This window comes from Lontra canadensis, unplaced genomic scaffold, assembly GCF_010015895.1.
Source record: "Lontra canadensis isolate GAN:19392208 unplaced genomic scaffold, GSC_riverotter_1.0 scaffold96, whole genome shotgun sequence".
In the NCBI taxonomy this organism is placed as follows: Eukaryota; Metazoa; Chordata; class Mammalia; order Carnivora; family Mustelidae; genus Lontra; species Lontra canadensis.
The window spans coordinates 522,758-543,690 of NW_022631090.1; the positions used below are offsets into that span (position 1 = coordinate 522,758).

Below are 20,933 nucleotides of genomic sequence, written 5' to 3' on the forward strand. Positions count from 1 at the left end.
ACAAATATGTATTTCTTCTATAACTTAAATAGTATAGAAACACATTAGCAATGGTTAAGTTTGGTGTATATCCTTCCAGGCTTTTTAATGCATTAATTAAAAAGTATTTGCAAAAAACATGATTGGGACTAAACATCACATATTATTCCACAGTCTCCTTTTCTCCCCACCTTAAAATAATATATCATGGACATCTTTTCATTTATATAAGCAGTCCTCAGCTTTTAAAATAATACTAACCCACCAAATTATAACTTAAGTGAGGTAAAATTAATGTGGTTTTTTGCTAACCAGAATTCTTTTGAAAGACATGATGAAATACCACATATTCAAATAATATATGCTGGAAGGATGAATATGGTTTTAACTTTGTTTGCTTTGTGTTAGAACTTGCATAATTTACTTACTACCCCAGATGGCATTGCTGCTTAACACAAGTGTTTACTGCCTCTAGAAAAATTATACTATTTTAAGTAATTGGTTTTTATTCATATATTTATATATCAGTTAACAAGTCATCTTTATTTCTTGACACCTATCCGGTGCCCAGTACTGTGCAAGCAATGTTTTTAATTTTGCTGCTAGTGTGAATTTCTTTAAACTTTCATTTAAATGTTTGTTTCACTTAATTTTAATACTATTTTTATATATTTTTTCTTCTTGTCTAAATTTTGATCCCGTAAATTTTCATTTTTAATTTTTCTCTTCCTTTTTTATTTTTCATTTTTATTTTGTTTGAATTGGGTGACTCTTGATTATCTGATAACCACATATAGAAGTTGTTTGCCAATACTGGTTTTAGCTATATTCACATATTATGAATGTACAATAATATAGCAATAATCTTCCAGCAAATCACTCCTTAACAGATGGTTTAAAGTCCTACATCATCTCTAACTTTTGTGCATTGTATTTAGTAATAAAACAAAATTCGAAAAGGGAACAAAGAAAATGTATTTGTTATGAATCCATGTGTTTCTTCCATTACATAATTTGTTGAAAAACATAGCATGTAGTATGTAATCTTTCTGCTTTAAAGTACATTTCAATTAACCAATATGGGTATGTGTGCTCTTTAGAAGTCATCATTTGAACCCTCTTTTTTCTTTTCTGCAGAGGTTTGGAAAATCGAGCCCACAGTGAGCAGTTCAGTGCTTTTTTTAGGCTCCCCAAAGAAGAGACTTTGAAAGAAGTACATGAATGTTTCTTATGGGTACCATTCAGCCACTTTAATACTCATGGAAAAATGTGTATCTCAGAAAACTATATCTGCTTTGCTAGCCAGGATGGCAATCAACATAGTGTAATCATTCCATTACGAGAGGTAATACAGATTTGGTTATATAGCAATTTTAGTTTGAAAATCCTACCTTTCAAAGAATAAAATATCACTTAACTATAAATTATTGAAAACTCTATATGCACCACCCTTTTAGTAATTTTTAAAGAATAATTTTTTTTCTGAGACAGAGAACATAAAACAAGCAGGTTGGGAGGGAGGAAGGAGGGGCAGAGGGAGAGAGAGAATCTCAAGCAGGCTCCACACTCAGTGTGAAGCCCCATGCAGGGCTTGATCTCACAACCCTGAGACCTGAGCCAAAATCAAGAGTCAAATGCTTAACCAACTGAGCCATCCAGGTGCCCCAATATTCATTTTTTAAGTTCAGTATTATTCTTTAGGATAAGAATACTAGGATAAGAGCATTATAGCTTTCATTAAAAGTGAGAATAGAAAAAAATTAAAAATTTACAAATCAGATAAGGGTTCAGGATGACTCGAGATGGAACATGATCGCCCAGACATTTATGACATCAATACTTAGACTATTGTATTTGATAACACATGGTCAAAAAGAATATAATTGATAGCTTTTATGTAGGTTAGAAATGGATTGTCAGCATTGTAGCGCTGAATTTTTACATTTATCTTGTCATTTTTTAAGGCTACATGTTAATTAAGCGTTTTTCTTGAGAAGTGAAATAACTTTCACTGAGTTTACTTGTGTCATTGGTGCAGCTAGTACACAAAGTCTATTTCTTAATAAGTCATACCATGGATCAAAACTTTAACCACAAAAGATTAAGCTAAAACATATTTTGCCTGAAAGCGTTAGCAACAAGGGAGAATGTGATTCATTTATGTTTTCACCCCCCAGGTCTTAGCTATAGATAAGCCAAATGATTCCAGCAAATCTGTCATCATTAGCATCAAAGGAAAAACGGCTTTTCGCTTCAGTGAAGTTAAAGATTTTGAGCAGCTGGTGACAAAACTCAGACTCAAGTGTGGGGCAGCTTCAAGTCAGTATCACGATATTAGCACAGAGGTAATTATATAGCAATCAAATCATTTTTTTCAAAAAAAAATTCTTTCATGTGCTCCATTCTTTCCAAAGGAACTCAGAGTACTTTTTCTATTCATGCTTAGGTTTATTTTTTTAAAAGACTAAAACCAAAGAAATTACATTCTCTAAGTCACCTTTTAAAGCAGAAGTGAGAATTAAGAACTTTATCCTTCTTTAGGAACTATATTTTAAAAGTTATTATCATCTGATCTTTCTTGACTATATATCTGCAGTATTTCAGTTATACACATCTTATACTTTCATGTAATATGGCTTTTAATAACTCAGACTATTTGAGAATTCAGTAAGGCCTTAAAAAAGACTCTCCTCTGACTGCTGTAGAGAGACAGCAATTTTAAACCACTCAATATCTTTTATTTAATATCGAGTAGCTTAGCCTTACTTACATAATATATCCCACAGCAAAATAGTGGCAAAGCTATTGACTAGTAAAATATTGGAGAAGGCAAATCTTGGCAAAGGGTGGTTAAGAGACTGATTTTGATGTTTAGTGAGTCCTCTATGGAAATGTAAATACTTTCAATTCAAATTAATTTTCATTTTCAGTGCCTAGGAAACTCATGTTTTAATAGATTGATAAAACTTATCACATTATAACTATTGTGTTTTAATTAGGAATTCAAAGGAAAAAATCAACATTGGCTTTACTGGCTATTTTATTTTATTTAGATAGGATTACAGTGGCTTTTACCTCTCCAGAGTAGAAACTAAAAATATTAAGCTACGTCAGTTATAGTGCAGTATTGATAAGACTAGCTTTTTCTTTGATAATGGAAAAACAATGAAAACATGTAATTAAAAAATACATATGTCTCAGTTCCAGACCCAGAATCAAGTTAACCATCAAGAATTTTCATGCCCCAACTTTATAATCTTTCATTCTCCTCAGGTGTGTGCCCAGGATATTCCTTAGTTTGATGTTGAGGACACAGGTAAAACCTGTAGTCCTGGTAGTTTCTCTCACAGTGCTTCCATATTCTTGGTTATATCACTTTTTTCCTGTCCTATTCCACTCCAGATTCATTCCCTGTGTTAGATTTAATGCTCTGCTTCTCTTTCTTTCTCCTTCAATCTATCTGTGTCTCTTATACCCAAAGAACTGGAATTTCCCCCCCAAAACTCTCAGATGTCTCTAGTAGTTGGGTATGATCAATGGTAAAGAAAGGATTTTGTTTCAAAATGAGTTTATCATCTTTTCAGATGTATACCAGAGTTCTAAGGTTTTCTGGTTTCTCTTACCCATTTTTAGAGGTTTTAGTAAGAGTATTTAGAAAATACCAGTCAGTATACTGGTTTGCTAGGAAATGTTTTTTTAAGTGTACTCTTTAATCCCCATTTCCTTTTTGCCCCATCTACCATCTACCTCCTCTCTGGTAACCATCAATTTGTTCTCTGTTGCCAAGAGTCTGTTTTTTAGTTTCTCTCTCTCTTTCCTTTTTTCCTTTGCTTATTTGTTTTTGCCTTAAATTCCACGTTATGAGTGAGATCATGTGGTATTTGTCTTTCTCTGGCTGACTTACTTTGCTTCTCATTATACTTTCTAGCTCTATCCATGTTGTTGCAAATGGCAAGGTTTCATTCATTTTTATGGCTGAATAATATTTCATCATATATATATTTCACATACTTCATTATATATTTTATATATTATATATAATATATATTTAATACTACATTATATGAAATATTTCATATTATTCACATATACATATATTCATACACAATACATATACATATATTCATATGTAGTATATATAACATACTTATATAATGATTCATATATTATTTCATATAATGAATTATTACATATATAATATTTATATACCTTCTTTATCCATGTACCTATTCATGGACACTTGGGCTGCTTCTATAGTTTGGCTATTATAAATAATGCTGCAATAAATATAGAGGTGCATGTATCCATTTGAATTAGCGGTTTTGTATTTTTTGTGTAAATACCCAGTAGTGTGATTATTGGACGGTAGGATAGTTGTATTTTTAACTTTTTGAGGAACCTCTATACTGTTTTCCAGAGTGGCTGCTCTAGTTTGTATTCCCACCAACAGTGCAAGAGGGTGCCTTTTTCCTGAACATCCTTGCGAACACTGTATCTTGTGTTGTTGATTGTAACCATTCTAACACATGTGAGGTATCTGATACCTCATTATAGTTTTGATTTGCGTTTCCCTGATGATGACTGAAGTTGAGCATCTTTTCATGTGTCTGTTGGCCATCTGGATGTCTTTGGAGAAATGTCTGTTCATGTCTTCTGCCTATTTTTAAGTTGCATTATTTGTTTTGTGGGTATTGAGTTGTTTTAGTTCTCTATATTTTGGATACTAACTCTTTGTCAGATATGTCATTTGCAAAGATCTTCTGCCATTCAGTAGGTTGCCGTTTAGTTTTATTATTTCCTTCACTGTGCAGAAAATTGTTATTTTGATGCAGTCCCAAAAGTTTATTTTTGCTTTTGTTTCCCTCTCCTCAGGAGGCATATCTATAAAAATGTTGCTACAGCTGATGTGAGAGATATTACTGCTATACTCTCTTCAATTATTTTTTATGGATTCAGGTCTCACATTTAGATCTTTAATCCATTTTAAGTTTATTTTTGTGTATGGTGTAAGAAAGTGGTCCAGTTTCATTCTTTTGCATGTGGCCACCCTGTTTTCCACCATTCGTTGAAGAGACTTTTTCTCATTGGATATTCATTCCTCTATTGTTGAAGATTAATTGACTCTATAATTGTGGGTTTATGTCTGGGTTTTCCATTATATTCCATTGATCTGTGTGTCTATACCAGTACCGTGCTGTCTTAATTACTACCACTTAGTAATATCACTTGGAATCTAGAATTATGATACTTTCAGTTTTTTCCTTTTCAAGATTGCTTTGGCTTTTTGAAGTCTTTTGTGTTTCCATACACATTTTAGGATTGTTTGTTCTAGGTCTGTAAAAAATTGCTGTTGGAATTTTTATAGGGATTGCATTAAATGTGTAGATTGCTTTGGGTAAAAAAGACATTTTAACAATATTTTTTCTTCCAACCCATAAGCCTGGAATATCTTTCCATTTTTTGGTGTTGTCTTGAATTTCTTTCATCAGCGTTTTATAGTTTTATAGTTTTCACCTATTTGGTTAAGTTTATTCCTACTTTATTGTTTTTGTTGCAGTTGTAAATGAGATTGTTTTGTTAATTTCACTTTCTGCTCCTTCATTGTTAGTGTATAGGAATGAAGCAGATTTCTGTGCATTGATTTTGTGTTCTGCAACTTTACTGAATTCATTTATCAGTTGTAGTAGTTTTTCAGTAGAGTCTTCAGGGTTTTCTGTAGACAAAATAATTTTAGTCAGCAGAGACAATTTTACTTCTTCCTTTTCTATTTGGACATATTTTATTTCTTTATCTTGTCTGATGGCTCTAGCTAGAACTTGTAGTACTATGTTGAATGGGAGTGGTGAGAGTAGGCAACCTTATCTTGTTCCTGATCTCATAGGAAAAGATTTCAACCTTTTACCTTGGAGTATGTTAGCTGTGGGCTTGTCATATATGGCCTTTATTATATTGAGTTATGTTTCTTTTATACCCACTTTGTTGAGAGTTTTTAATCATGAGAGGATATTGAGTTTTGTCAAATGTTTTTTCTGCATCTATGGGTATGATCAGATGATTTTTATCCTTTATCCTATTCATGTGGTATATCACATTTATTGATTTGTGTATGTTGAACTATCTTTGCTTCCCAGGAATAAGTTCTCCTTGATTATGGTATATGATCCTTGTAATGTGCTGTTGAATTTGATCTGCTAGTATGTTGTTGAGAATTTTTGCCTCTGTACTCGAGATTTTGGCTTGTAATTTCTTGTAGTGTTCTTATTTGGCTTTAATATCAGGGGCATGCTGGCCTTGTAAAATTAGTTTGGGAGTGTTCCCATCCCCTTCACTTTTTTGGAAGAATTTGAGAAGGATTGGCATTCATTCTTTTTTAAATGTTTGATAGAATTCACCGATGAAGCCATCTGCTCCAGGGTTTTTCTCTGGTGGGAGGTTTTGGATTACAGATTCAGTTCCCTTACATGTTATTAGTAAGTTCAAATTTTCTTTTTCTTTATGTTTTGTTAATAGTCTCTTTTTTATTGCTGAAAAATATTTCATTATCTGGATATACCACCGTGTTTATCCATTCACCTCTTGATACCTTGTTTGCCTTCAATTTTTGGCAACTGTGAATAAAGCTGCTATAAACATTCACATGCAAATTTTTATGTAGACATACGTTTTCAACTACTTGGTTATATACCTAGGAGCACAATTCCTGACTCATATGGTAGGGCTATGTTTTGCTTTCTAAGAAACTGCCAAACCATCTTCCAAAGTGGCTGTACCATTTACATTGCCACCAGCAATTAATGAGAATTCTTTTTCCATATCCTCAGCCACAAGTACTTGTTATTGTCAGTGTTTTGGATTTTAACCATTATAATAGCCAATAGTATCTCATTGTTTTTTTTTAATTTGCAATTCCTCAATGATATAATATTAAGCATTTTTGTATGATTATTTGTCATCTGTATATTTTCTTTGTTGAGGTCTCTATTCAGATTTTTTGCCCACTTTTTAACTTGGTCTTTTATTTTTTTTTAAACATAATTTCCTTTCATTCTTTAAATATATTTACAATAGCTACTTTACATTCTTAGTTTACAAAATCCAGGAGCTGGGCCCTCTCAAAGCCATTTTCTGTTGGTTGCTTTTTTTTTTAATAGTTCTTGTTTTTATTTTTAAACCTGGCTTTTTTGGATTACCCCCATGAGTCAGTATAAATTGGTGGTCAGCCAGTGATGGATCAGAAGAGCTCCTTATAGATGCCTTGAACCATTAAGTTTCTACTTTTTACCAGGGGAATTTTTTTTTTTTACATGAAGGTATATCTCAAACTTCATGCAGTTTATAAATCCAGCCTAGGTTTCATTGCTTACCTTCAAAATCAGCCAGAATTGAGTGACTGGGGCCTTCCAATGTCCCGTTTCTTTCCTGGGCAGTTTCACACCCCTGTACATGCATACATACATCCAGATCCTCAAGAATACTTTACAATCTTTCAAAGTTCCCTATGTTTACCTAGTTATCCAGATCTTCCTTTTAGATTTTTAGCCAGGCTCTGGTTTGCTCCAAACTAAAATCATAGCCTTAGGCGGCTGTGATGTTATCAACCTAATCCCCATGGCTTTCTCAAAGGCCCTGGGGAATGAGGATTTTTTCCTAGACCTGAGCTCTGAATCAAATCAAATGATAACGCCACCCTGGGAATGGAGATTTTCTAGGGAGCTGTTAGTTTGGGTCAAAATACTATTTGTTCTTGGGGATGGGGAATTTAATGAAGCGCCTAAAGATCCATTGTCTGTGTTAACGCAGGCTTTCATGGCTACCATACCTCTGAGCTTGGGAGGGAGGGATGATGACACTAGCCTCAAGACAAAACTTTACGGAATCTGGTGTTCCTACTGCGCTTCATTAGTTTCAGTTGTAATCAATGCTTTTCAGTTCATTCTGTGCCTTTGGTAAATTTCCAGTGTTCTGAACTGGTACTTTTAAAATCTTTTGCCAGTATTTTGTTGTTTTTATAAGGGAGTGGGTTCACTAAAGTCCTGGGTATGCTGTTCCAGATGTTGATTTGTTGACATCTCTGATTTTGATAGAAAAACAATGTCTCTCTGAGACATTACTTTAATCTTTATTATGTAGATTGATTGTGGTTTATAAATGACACATAAAGCATTAGTACTTTTTCTTCTTGCAGAAACTTTTAAGCATACATTTGAGACAATTTACATTTTTTCTTTTTCAGGTTCCTATTAGCTCTGAGTCTACAGATCCATCTGATAATACTGAGGTACAATCTTTGACATGTCAGAGAGAATGCAGTAAAACTGTGAACACCGAAGCCTTAATGACAGTATTTCACCCTCAGAATTTGGAGACTCTTAATTCCAAAATGGTAGGAAAACAAAATACTTGAATCTATGGACTGAAACAGTTGATCAAAAATAAAAATCTTAGAGCAGATTAGAAGGTATCACAACTGAAAACTCTTCTTTTGGTGCTTAAAAACGTTTTCTAGCAGGTATTATTGTGTGACTTCTTTCATTCCATTACACAAAAGGGCTATTACAGAAAAAAAAAGGGCTGTTATCAAGAATTAATGAAAATTGAACATTGGTTTTTATTTGCATAGGTTGTCAATAATCCTAAAATCAAGGTGATTGAGAGATAATGATGATTCAGAGCTTTATCACTGAAGTATTGATGCTTTTCCCATTTTTATGTGAGTTTAGGTAAAAATTAAAATAGCAAATTAAAGCTGTTATGCTCAGGTGGATTCAGAAGAGTTGTGATGAGTGGTCCAGTGTTTGACCCCTCTGTGAATACTGATTTTGATTTTCTGTGTTCTTGATTTCCATAAGTATTGTGTCACAATGAAGAGAGTTTTCAGATTGTTTGAAAGAAGTTAATTTCTCACCATGTTTACTTGGTTGATTTTTTGTTACAGTTGAAAGAAAAGATGAAGGAACAGTCATGGAACATTCTATTTACAGAATGTGGGCGTGGTGTTAGCATGTTTCGGACCAAAAAGACTCGAGATCTGGTTGTAAGAGGGATTCCAGAGACCTTAAGAGGAGAGCTCTGGATGCTTTTTTCAGGTATTACATATATTCACTTTATTAATAGACATTAGCTATGCCCCTTCTAGAAGTTATGCACTAAGGAAAAATAATTATAGTGATGGCTAGAATAAAGTCTCATTCATCATGAATTCAGATTAGTCAAAAAGAATAAGGTAGTTCCGTGTATTTACCGGTGTATCCACACATCTATTGTTTGAGCGAATTAGTTTATTAGGCAAGATACAGCTAATTGTGGGTATCTCTATCTCTACCTTCAAAGGAAACTTAAACGGGAAAAAACAGTTCATGAAAATTCTATTGGATAAAATTGGTATCCTGATGTTATAGATTCTAGTGAAGCCTTTTCTTTTGTTTGTACTAGGACATCACTTGAATATAAAGCTAAATTTAAAGTAATCCGATTCTTTATGTATATATGCAAAGAGTAGGTTTATTACATTCTTCTTCTTTTGTATGTTAATGCAATCATCTATACAGGTGCTGTTAATGACATGGCTGCTAATCCTGGGTATTATGCTGAAATGGTTGAGCAGTCCTTAGGGACCTGCAACTTGGCTACTGAAGAAATTGAACGTGATTTGCGTCGCTCCCTGCCTGAACACCCAGCCTTTCAGAGTGACACTGGCATATCTGCTCTGAGGCGGGTACTCACTGCTTATGCATACAGGAATCCCAAAATTGGATACTGCCAGGTATGACTTCATTATGAGCCCATCTGTGTGCATGTTCCAATGGTAAAATCACATTAAATAGAGCTCCATTAATTTGAAAATTGTGATAAGAAGGACAGAGAAGCCTGAGGTCGTTGGGAGGTATTATTAATCTAAGTAGATGGTAGTGGGAATACTTAAGAGAATTGATATTACTTCATTTTTCTTTTACATTTAACAAATATTTATTGAATTCCTGCTCTGTAAAAGATACTGTGCTGGGGCGCCTGGGTGGCTCAGTGGGTTAAAGCCTCTGCCTTCGGCTCAGGTCATGATCCCAGGGTCCTGGGATCGAGCCCCGCATCGGGCTCTCTGCTCAGTGGGGAGCCTGCTTCCCCCCCTTTCTCTCTGCCTGCCTCTCTGTCTACTTGTGATCTGTCAAATAAATAAGTAAATAATCTTTAAAAAAAAAAAGATACTGTGCTAAGTGCTTAAGACTGTATAAAGATGAATCATATAAGGAGCCTGCCCTTGAAAGCTTACAGACGAGTAAGTATTAAAACATACTCATTGGCAAATAAAAAACAAGTGGGCAAAATTAAAGAAATGTGAAGTTCTATTAAGATTTATAATAGGGATAAATTATTTTCATCTGGAGGAATCAGAAAAGGCCCCAGGGAAGAGGTCACTTTTTTAGGTCTTGCTAATTGGTGAATTTTGGATGTATGGAGCTGGAATGAAAGAATGTTCTAGGTAAAGGGATCAGTGTAACAAAACACAGGGAGGTAAACATGGATTATATATAGAACCATTTTTGTTTAGTAGAAATGTAGGGTGAATGAAGCAAAGTAGAGAAAAAATCAATAAGGTAGTTTGGGATAGGTCAGGAGTTTGAATTTTTTTGTAGATAGTGGGGGAAATCATTGAAAAAAATACTTTAGGAGCACACTGTATTAATTAGGGATGCTAGATTGCTAACAAAAATAATTTCAAAGAGGTAATAGCTTAAACACAATAGAAGTTTCCTCAAAGGAATAAATAGAAAAGAGCAAGTATTTAAGTCAGCAGGCAGCTCTCCTTTATGAAATTATTCATGGACTTAGGCTGACAGCAGGCCCTGTCATCTTCAAAACATGGCTTCCAAGGTGCTCTTTCATTGCCATTACCCCCACAGGAGTCAGGAGAGAGCATGGAGAAACAATTGTGGTAGATTTTATTGGCTTGTAAGGCCTAGAATGTGTATACATCACTTCATCCACATTGTGTTGGAGGATCTTGGTCTTATGACCACACCTATTTATAAAAAAGTCTGCAAAATAGAGTGTGACAGTGTATATGTGTCCAGATTCTATGGAAAAATGGGAGATTGGATTGTGGTGGATAGCTAGTACTCTCAGCCACACATTGCTTTATAATCAGCTGAACATTCATAATGATTATGTATCAATCCTATCTATTCATTAATCTTATCAATAGAGAATTTTTTTGAAAAGCAATTTAAGTGAATGACACCTAAATCACAAGTATTTACAGTATTTTAGGATCTCTGAGAGGTAAGAAGTGTAGTGCTTCTTTCCTCAAAGAATGAACACTCACAGAGTCTATGACGTTATCTATATGTAGTAGTGTAGAGCCACCTTCAGAGTAGGTGGCACTTGCTTTTGACTTCTTAAAGATTAGAGGGCGCCTGGGTGGCTCAATCAGCTAAGCATCTGACTCTTGGTTTCTGCTCCAGTCATGACCTCAGGGTCGTGAGATCAGGCCCATGTCAGGCTCCATGCTCAGCACAGAGTCTGCTTGAAGTGCTCTCTCTCCCTCTCCCTCTCCCTCACTCACACACATGCACTCTCTCTCTCTCTCACTCACTCCCTCAATAAATAAATAAAACTCTCTAAAAGATGAGAATAAGGTTAGAAACATGGAGGGCAAGAGGAAAGTTATTCTGAGTTAAGGTAACAATATAAGCAATACCATTCAGGTGAGAATAAGCCTGTCATGGAGATCAGACTGGCTAGGTTCATGTTGGAATCAAAGAAGTAAATAAGTTTGTGTGGAACAAGATCATGGAGAATCATTCAAGCCTAGGAAAATTCTGAATTTGATAAGCAGGTTTTGTTTCTTTTGATCAAGAAGCCACGTAAGCCATACTGACTCATTAGGACTAACTGACTAGCTAACTTTATTTATCTTTCACTCTGTCCTTCCTCCCTCCTTTCCTTCTATCTATTTAATCTATTTTCTTCCTTTTCTTTCTTCCCTTCCTCTCTTTCCTCTTTCCTTTTATCTCTCTCTCTCTATATATATATAGAGAGATAATCTATATATATATATAGATTCCTTTAATCTTAATGGATATATATATAGATTAAATTAATGGATATATATATAGATAATCTATATATATATAGATTCCTTTAATCTATATATAGATATATATATAGATTATCTATATATAGATAGATATAACTCACATACCACAGACTTTACCCTTTGGTGTTTTTATTATATTCACAATGTCATGCAACCACTATTACTACCTAATTCCAAAACACTTTCATCACCCCCAGAAGAAACCCCATATCCATTAAGTTGCTCCCCATTCACCCCACCCCCAATTCTAGGGAATCACTAATCTACTTTTCCACCTCTGTGAATTTGCCTGTTAAGGACATTTTATGTAAATGGAATGATAAAATGTATGGTCTTTTGTGTCTACTTTCTTTCACTTAGGGTCATCCATTTTGTATCATGCATTAATACTTCATTCCTTGTATGGCTGAATGACATTCCATTGTATGGATATACCATATTTGTTTATTCAATGGTTGATGGGCATTTGGGGTTATTTCAATATTTTGGCTATTATGAAAAATGCTGCCATGGATATTCATGTACAGCTTCTTGTGTGGACATTTTTTTATTATTTTGGGTATATACCTAGAAGTGAAATTGCTGAATTATATGGTCACTCTATGTTTAACATGTTGGGGCACTACCAAACTTTCCCAGAGACGGCACCATTTTATCTTCCCACCAGTAATGTACTGAGGGTTCCAATTTCTCCACATCCTTAATAACACTTTTATTGTCTCTCTTTTTGATTATAGCCATTCTAGTAAATGTGAAGTGGTAGTTCATTGTGGTCTTGATTTGCATTTCCCTAATATGCTTATTGACTATTTGTATATCTTCTTAGAAGAAAAGTCTATTCAAATCCCTTGCCCATTTATAAAGTTGTGTTCTTTATCTTGGTACTGTTGAGTTTTAATGGTTCTTTATATGTTCTGCTTACCAATCCCTTATCAGATATAATATTTGCAAGTTTTTCTCCTACCTTGTATGTTGTCCTTTCACTTTCTTGATGGTGTCCTTTAAAGCACAGAAGTTTTAATTTGATTTAATTTAATCTGTTAAAGTTTTTTTAAAGCTTTAATAATGTCCAGTCTATCTGTGTTTCTTTGTTGTATGTGCCTTTGATGTCTTATCTAAGAAGCCACTGCCTAATCCAAGCTTAAAAAGATTTACTATGTTTTCTTCTATGAGTTTTATAGTTTTGATGATTAAATTTAGGTCTCTGAACTATTTTGTGTTAATTTTTGTATATGGTATATGGAGGGAGTTCAGCTTCATTACTTTACTTGTGGATAACCAGTTGTTCCAGTGGTATTTGTTAAAAAAAACTATTCTTTCACTCATTGAATCACCCTAGCACCCTTATTGGAAATCAGTTGACCATAAATATTAGGGTTTATTTCTGGACTTGGAATTCTATCTCATTGATTTATATTTCTGTTCTTATGCTAGTATCACACTTTTTTCTTTACTACAGCTAGGTGGTAACTTTTGAAATAAGGAAATGTGAGTCCTGTATCTTTATTCTTTTCCAAGATTGTTTTGGCTCTTTTGGGTTCCTTGCATTTCCACATGCATTTTAGGATTAGCTTGTTAATTTCTGGGAAGTAAAGAAAAAGCCAGCTGTGATTTTGATAGTCATTTATGTTGACTCTGTAGGTGAACTTGGGGAATACTACATATGAACAATTAAGTCTTCTAATCCACAAGCACAGGATATCTTTCTTTCCCATTTATTTAGTTCTTTTTAAATTTCATTCAAAGTTGTTTTATAGTTTCTACTGCCTAAGCCTTGTACTTCCTTTGTTAATTTTATTTCTAAATATTTTATTCTTTTTGATATAGTAAATAGAATTGTTTTCTTGATTTAATTTTTGAATTGTTCACTGCCAGTATATAGAAATAAGATTGATATTTATATATACTAATCTTGTATACTGCAATCTTGCTGAGCTTATTAAGTTTTAGTAGATTTTTTGTGGATTCCTTAGAATGTTCTACATATAAAATTATAGACTCTGAATGGTGATATTTTTACTTCTTCCATTCCAATCAGGATATCTTTTTTTTTCCTTTTTCTTGACTAATTGACATGGCTATAACCTTTGGTACAGTGTTGAAGAGAGGTAGTGAGAATGCATATTCCTGTCTTACTATTTATCTTAGGGGAAAGCAATTAGTGTTTCATCATTAAGTATGATGTTAGCCGTGGGTTTTTTGTAGGTTCTCTATTAGGTTGAGGAAGTTTCCATATACTCCTACTCTGTTGAATGTTTTTATCATGAAAGGGTGTTGGATTTTGTCAAACAATTTTTGTCCATTGAGATAATCATCTGATTTTTTTCCCTTTATTCTATTAATATCCTGTATTACATTGATTGATTTTCACATGTTGAACCACCTTGTATTTCCAAGATAAATCTCACTGGGTCTTGGTGTATAATTCTTTTTATGTGTTATTAGGTTCAGTTTGCTAGTATTTTGTTTAGAACTTTTTGTTCATAAATTTGAACATAGAATTTATGTTCATAAAATATATTGATACAGTTTTCTTGAGATAACTTTGGTTTTGGTATCAGGGCCTCATAGAATGAGCTGGGTAGTATTTCTTCCTCACCTGTTTTTTTTAAGAGTTTATAATGAATTAATGTTAATTCTTCTTTAAATGTTAGGTAGAATTTGCTAATGAAGCTATCTGTTCCTAGAGGGTTCTTTGCAGGAAATTATTTCATTACTAATTCAGTCTCTGCTTATTATAAGTCTATTCAGATTTTTTTATTTCTTCTTAATTTGGTCTCTGTAGTTTGTGTTTTTCTAGGAATTTATCCATTTTATCAAGGTTATCTAATTTGTTAGCACATTCCCTTATAGTCCTTTTTATTTCCGTTAAGATTGGTAGTAATGTTCACTATTTTCGATTTTAATAATTTAAGTCCTTTCTCTCTCTGCTTATCTTTTTGGTTAGTACCCCTATGGATATCTCATTCCCCAGCTTTTCATTTTAACCCTTTCTTAGTCTGTCCTTTGACCCAACTGTTAACCACTGCCTCAGCAAGCCACAGATGTGTTCAACAACTGTCTCCAGTTGTTTTCAACAAACACTCTGGGGGAAAGGCTCTTTGCTTACCATGAACCCTGTGTTAGGTCAAGTAAATGCAGCCTTGTGAGTGGGGTCTTTCAGTGGAAAGAAACCATCAGAGAGGTCAAATAATGACAATTATGTGGAAATGGAGCTCCTAAAGAGCTCTAGCCCCTGTCTGTTCTGTAAGGTGGCTGGCTGCTAGGTGTTTTTAACCACAATTGCGGAAATGTTGGTTTTTAAGACCACTATGAAGCTAAGGAGGGAGGCTGGGTATAGGGCAATTTAAAATGCCAAAGAGCTCACTTTTTAATGAGATTCAGCCATTTTATTAAATAAATGCTTTCTGAATTGTTCTAAGATTTTGGTTAATTTCCAGAGTTCTGAAAAATTGATTCTGACAATATTTAGCCAATGTTCTTGTTGCCTGTATAGAGGAGAACATTTTCAGAGGGACTTACTCTGCCATTTTCACTGACACCCCCGCCCATTATGACTTCTTGAATAGGAAACTTGATGGAGTAAAAAGTAAACTTGAGGGGAGCCTAGGTGGCTCAGTCAGTTGAGCATCTGACTCTTGGTTTTGGCTCAGGTTGTGATCTCAGGGTCCTGAGATCAGCCCCGGATCAGGCTCCATGCTCAGCAAAGAGTCTGCTTGAGATTGTCTCTGTCACTCCCTCCACCCAGCCACCCTTTCCACTCCCCACCACACACCTGGCCCTCACCTGTTGTGCTTGGGCACACTCTCTTCCTCTCTCAAATAAATAAATAAATCTTTTAAAAAAAACTAAACCTGAGGTCAAATACTGTGCCAGATCTAGCAAATAATCAACATCCTTAGTACACAAATCTATAAGAAAAGTATTAAAACATAAAAATGAGCAATGAACATGAAAAGATTAGTTATAGAACCAAAAGTACAGATGGATTAATATAGTCTAAAAAAGAAAGTTCAGCTTCAAAGAAATTAAAGTTAAAACCATGAAATACTATTTTCACTATCAAATCAACAAGGATAATTATAATTATTACAATTCTCAGTATTTAGTATTGGCAAAGAAGCAGTGAAATAAACATTCAAACACTATTGGTCAGAAATATAAATTGGTAGTCTTTCTGTAATACAATTTGGCAATAATATCATGTCTTTAAAAGTAGTATATTCTTGGGGCTCCTGGGTGGCTTAGTCAGTTAGGCATCTGCCTTCAACTCAGGGTCCTGGGATTGAGCCCCTGCTTGGGCTCTCTGCTCAATGGGAAGCCTACTTCTCCCTCTCCCTTTGCCCCTCTCCCCCACTTGTGCATTCTCTATCTCTGTCTCTCAAATAATAAATAAAAGTTTTAAAGATAAAAAATAAAAATAACATTCTTTGATTGAATACTTTCATTGCTGTATATCTTTCCTGAGAAAAGAGTAAAACAGTTGGATGAAGATATATATACAAATATGTTCATTGCTGTGTTATATATAATGGTGAAAAATTGGATCCAAACCAAATGTCCAACAGTAGTAGAATGGTTAAATAACTTATAGTATATTCAATTTACTGGATTATTTCATAGTCATTAAATACACTGCTTGAAAAGAATTATTTAATGTCATCAAAAATGTATAATGTGAGGCTTAGTGAAAAAAATCAACAGTTTGGTCCAGATTTTAGAAGGCGGAAAAAGGAAGGAAAAGACACACACACACACACACACACACACACACACACACACACATCAACTTGTTAACAGTGGTGATCTCTGGGTGGGTAAGATACAGAGATTTAATTTTCTTCACACATCTCCAATTTTTCCAGATTCTATATATTAAAATTTTATTCCTTTATAATAAAAGGATTTGCTATGGCCAAATGTTATATAAAAGTAATGATCTGATATTTGTATGCAAGATAGATTAGAAGGAGAAAGTTAGGGTGGAATAGAGAGGATAAAGCAGATCTAAGACATTTTATAAGAAGAAACTCTAGGCTATAAAGACAAATTGGATAAAGGATTTCTAGCATGATGAAAATTAGGATAGCAAAGAAGAGAATCCTATTTAATAGAAAAAAGAAGTTTAGTTCGAACACAGTTGAGGATAATTGACGTCAATTTGAATATCAGTTGAGGATGATAGAAGGATGTTCTATAGGTAGTTGAAAATACTGACGAATAAGGAGGGCAGGTATTACATGGAGCACTGGGTATTGTGCATAAACAATGAATCATGGAACACTGCATCAAAAACTAATGATGTATTTTATGGTGACTAACATAGCACAATAAAAAAATACAGATGAAGTTTCTTTCTCCAATTTTAATGTGTTTTTGAGCATTATGTTTTTTCCCAGATTTGTGATAAGATATTTTACTCATTGAAATTAGTCTAAAATTATAGAGGTTTTACTTATTTTGTTCTACATTCGTATTACTGCTTTATTTTCTTTGGATTTGCTGTTAAGTAACTGATCAGCCAATGTTAGCCTAAATTCACCTTGTTTTGCTTTGGACTGGCTCAGAGTTCTTATATGTTTCTATTATGATTATTTTTTCATAGTTTTTATTGCTGAAAACTAGGGTTTGAAGAAGAAATGTAATTATCACCCGAACAATATTTATTTATTTATTTATTTATTTATTTTTGTTTATCATTTTTTTTTCTGTGAATTTTAGGCAATGAACATCTTAACTTCAGTGCTGCTTCTCTATGCAAAAGAGGAAGAAGCTTTTTGGCTTCTGGTTGCTGTGTGTGAACGAATGTTGCCTGATTATTTTAACCGTCGAATCATTGGTAAAACACACACATACATCCCATAGATAAGCACATATTTCTTTTCTAAACAATTTATATGTCTCTTGTCTATCCAATTACATATCAAATGGGAGAACTGATCAATTAGGTTTTGAAATATACAAAATGCAAGCAGTATCAAAATGTCACTTCACTGACATGATGAAGAGAAGTGCTTTTTGTACTGAATATAGGATTGGAAAGATTGTTTAATACATTGCTTTTCTAAGACAAAATACTTGGTCCGTTTCTTAATAAAATAGAAATTTTAGGTTTGCCTTCTGTGTTTTGCTGAAACGGTGGTTATCTAAAGTATCCAGAGCTACTGGAACATTGTTAATTGTTTCTTGATGAGAGGTAGATTTTTAACCAGCTTAAAGTCTCCATGTTTGTATGAACTGTATTCGTATTTGCCAGATTTCAAAGAAAGATCAAGTTCTTGGTTAGTTAATTATATAATATTTTCTTTAGTCATCAGATATTTATAGATTTTGACACTACCACAATACCATATGTAGTCTCTGCTTTGTGCCCTTGTAAGCCTTCAGTATCATGGCTGGGTTATTGATTATATTGTCTTTCATTACAGTTTGTGTATTTATCTTACTAGATAAATCTAGATATTAGATCTACTAGATATTAAGCCATTTGAAGATGAAGCTATTTCATTAATTGGTATATTTCTTATGGTACCTATTACAGGTTTCTGCACATAATAAAGATTCAATAAATTACTCTTCAAACAAATTTGAACTGAGGTTCTCAAGTGCTTCTTGATGCATGACACTTTGCTAGCAGATAAAGAGATGTGTGAAATACAGAAAAGGCACTGAAGAAGTTCATAATTTAAGGAATAGAAATGAGATATATTGGCATACTAACAAGTGGGAAGGTCTCAGAAACAAATCCTTTTGAAAGGTGTTCATTTTTAAACTTCCTTTTATGTTTGCCAGGTGCCTTGGTGGATCAGGCAGTTTTTGAAGAACTTATCAGAGATCACCTTCCCCAGCTGACAGAACACATGACCGATATGACATTCTTTTCCTCAGTTTCTCTCTCATGGTTCCTCACACTTTTTATTAGTGTGCTGCCTATTGAAAGTGCTGTGAATGTGGTGGACTGCTTCTTCTATGATGGAATAAAGGCTATTTTACAGCTGGGATTGGCAATACTTGACTATAATTTGGACAAACTGCTCACATGTAAAGATGATGCTGAAGCCGTGACAGCTTTAAACAGGTACTGTCAGAACCATAGTGTTTCAGTCTGGAGAGCCGCTTGGAGATGATGTTGTTCAGCTCCCTTATTTTACAGATGTAGAAACTGAGCCCTAGAAACTTCAAACAATTTGCCCAATGCCACAGAGCTAGTTGCATGAAAAATCTAGGACTTAAGTCCCCTTCTCTGTTTCCAAATAGAATACAATAAGAGTAAATCCCTTTTGAAGTAAACCACTTGGTAACATACACATTTATACTACTGTTGTTGGTTCAGTATGCTGGGACTTCTAATAGTCCCAGTTTGAGCCATGAAGTGTTATTGTGTAAAAGTGACTTGAAGGGGGAAGAGTAGTTGATAATGTTAAATATCCAGTGGAAGAAATTGTTCTGGTTTTCAAGTAATTTCAGTTAGGTAGGCTGAGTTTTTATTTATCCAGTGCTTTTTCTGTGAATGTTATTTTATATTGGAGCACTTGTGTAGTGTGTGTATGTGTGTATGTGTGTGTGTGTGTGTGTGTGTGTGTACCATATATGTGTGTGTTAAATGAATGAATATTTGATTAGGGTAACTGCTGGAATGGTGCATCAAATACCATTTTGTACAGAATAAAATCTAAACACTGAGAGCATTCAGAACACTCAGAATACTCTGTGTTAAGGCCTCAGTGTACCTTTCTTATTTCTCCTTTCCTGCCTCTACATAGTCTATATTCCACCCTTACTGGGCTATGTGGTGTTTGCTGAGTACTCTCTGAGCCTATTTGCTTTCCTTGTACTCTCCCCCCTGCCTCTGAAATAATTTCACCATCCCATTCCCTGCTCCCTTTTCCTCCTAATTCCTAACCATCTTCAAATTCTACTTGTTCATAAGACCATCCTTTGTCCTCTCAGTTGACACTAACCTCTAACTAACTAGGGAGAAATTAGCTGTTACTTCCTCTTGCATTTTACTTCCACTCATTCTTGAATTACTGTTACTTTTGGATAGGTTCTTTGACAATGTCACTAATAAGGATAGCCCATTGCCTTCAAGTGTGCAGCAGGGTTCAAATGTGAGTGATGACAAAAGCAGTCAGAGGAAAGTGGATATTACAGATTTGATTAGAGAGTCAAATGAGGTAAGTTTTTTTAAATACCACAAATATAATTACATAGTATAATTTAAATGATTGGTACTATAGTTCTATCTCTAATGGCATGTTAAAAGTAAGATAATAATACGAGTAAAGACATAATTTAAAATCCAATTTCACTTTATTTGTGTATTTTTATTGAGGTATAATTGACATGCAATATTATATCAATTTCATGTGTACAACATAGGGATTCAGCATTTGTGAACTGATCACCACAATAAGTATAGTTATCATCTGTCACCATACAAAGTTAATACAATATTATTGACTGTATTCCCCATGCTGTACTTTATATCTCCATGGACTTATTTATTTTACAACTGGAACTTTGTACCTCTTGATCCTCTTCACCCATTTTGCACCCCCCCCACAATTCCCTTCCCCTCTGGCGACTACTGCTCTGTTCTCTGTATATATGAGTCTGAATTTTGTTTTGTTTATTTTTTAGATTCTACTTATAGTTGAAATCATGTCATATTTGTCTTTCTCTGTCTGACTTATTTCACTTAGCATAATACCCTCAGGTCCATCCATGTTGTTGCAAATGGCAAGATTTCCTTCTTTTTATGACTAATAGTCCATTGTATAAAAGCGATTTCTGTGAACTGTTCCTAGGTTATATAGCCTCCTGTGCTTCAGTTCGCTATTCTTTAAATGAAACGAAATTC

General features: G+C 34.1%; 1 protein-coding gene across 2 annotated transcripts in view; it reads left to right on the plus strand.

The window, feature by feature from the left end:
• Positions 1 to 20,933, plus strand: part of TBC1D8B (TBC1 domain family member 8B) — a 56,548-nt gene that overhangs the window by 22,887 nt on the left and 12,728 nt on the right. Inside the window, exons 6-13 of one of the 2 annotated variants that reach the window (XM_032837076.1) lie at positions 1,117 to 1,324; positions 2,157 to 2,324; positions 8,213 to 8,362; positions 8,915 to 9,065; positions 9,528 to 9,742; positions 17,792 to 17,909; positions 18,863 to 19,148; positions 20,118 to 20,247. In XM_032837076.1, the coding sequence (XP_032692967.1) occupies positions 1,117 to 1,324; positions 2,157 to 2,324; positions 8,213 to 8,362; positions 8,915 to 9,065; positions 9,528 to 9,742; positions 17,792 to 17,909; positions 18,863 to 19,148; positions 20,118 to 20,247 (1,426 nt within the window). The remainder of the gene's footprint in view (positions 1 to 1,116; positions 1,325 to 2,156; positions 2,325 to 8,212; positions 8,363 to 8,914; positions 9,066 to 9,527; positions 9,743 to 17,791; positions 17,910 to 18,862; positions 19,149 to 20,117; positions 20,248 to 20,933) is intronic. The other variant, XM_032837077.1, reaches the window with a different exon arrangement.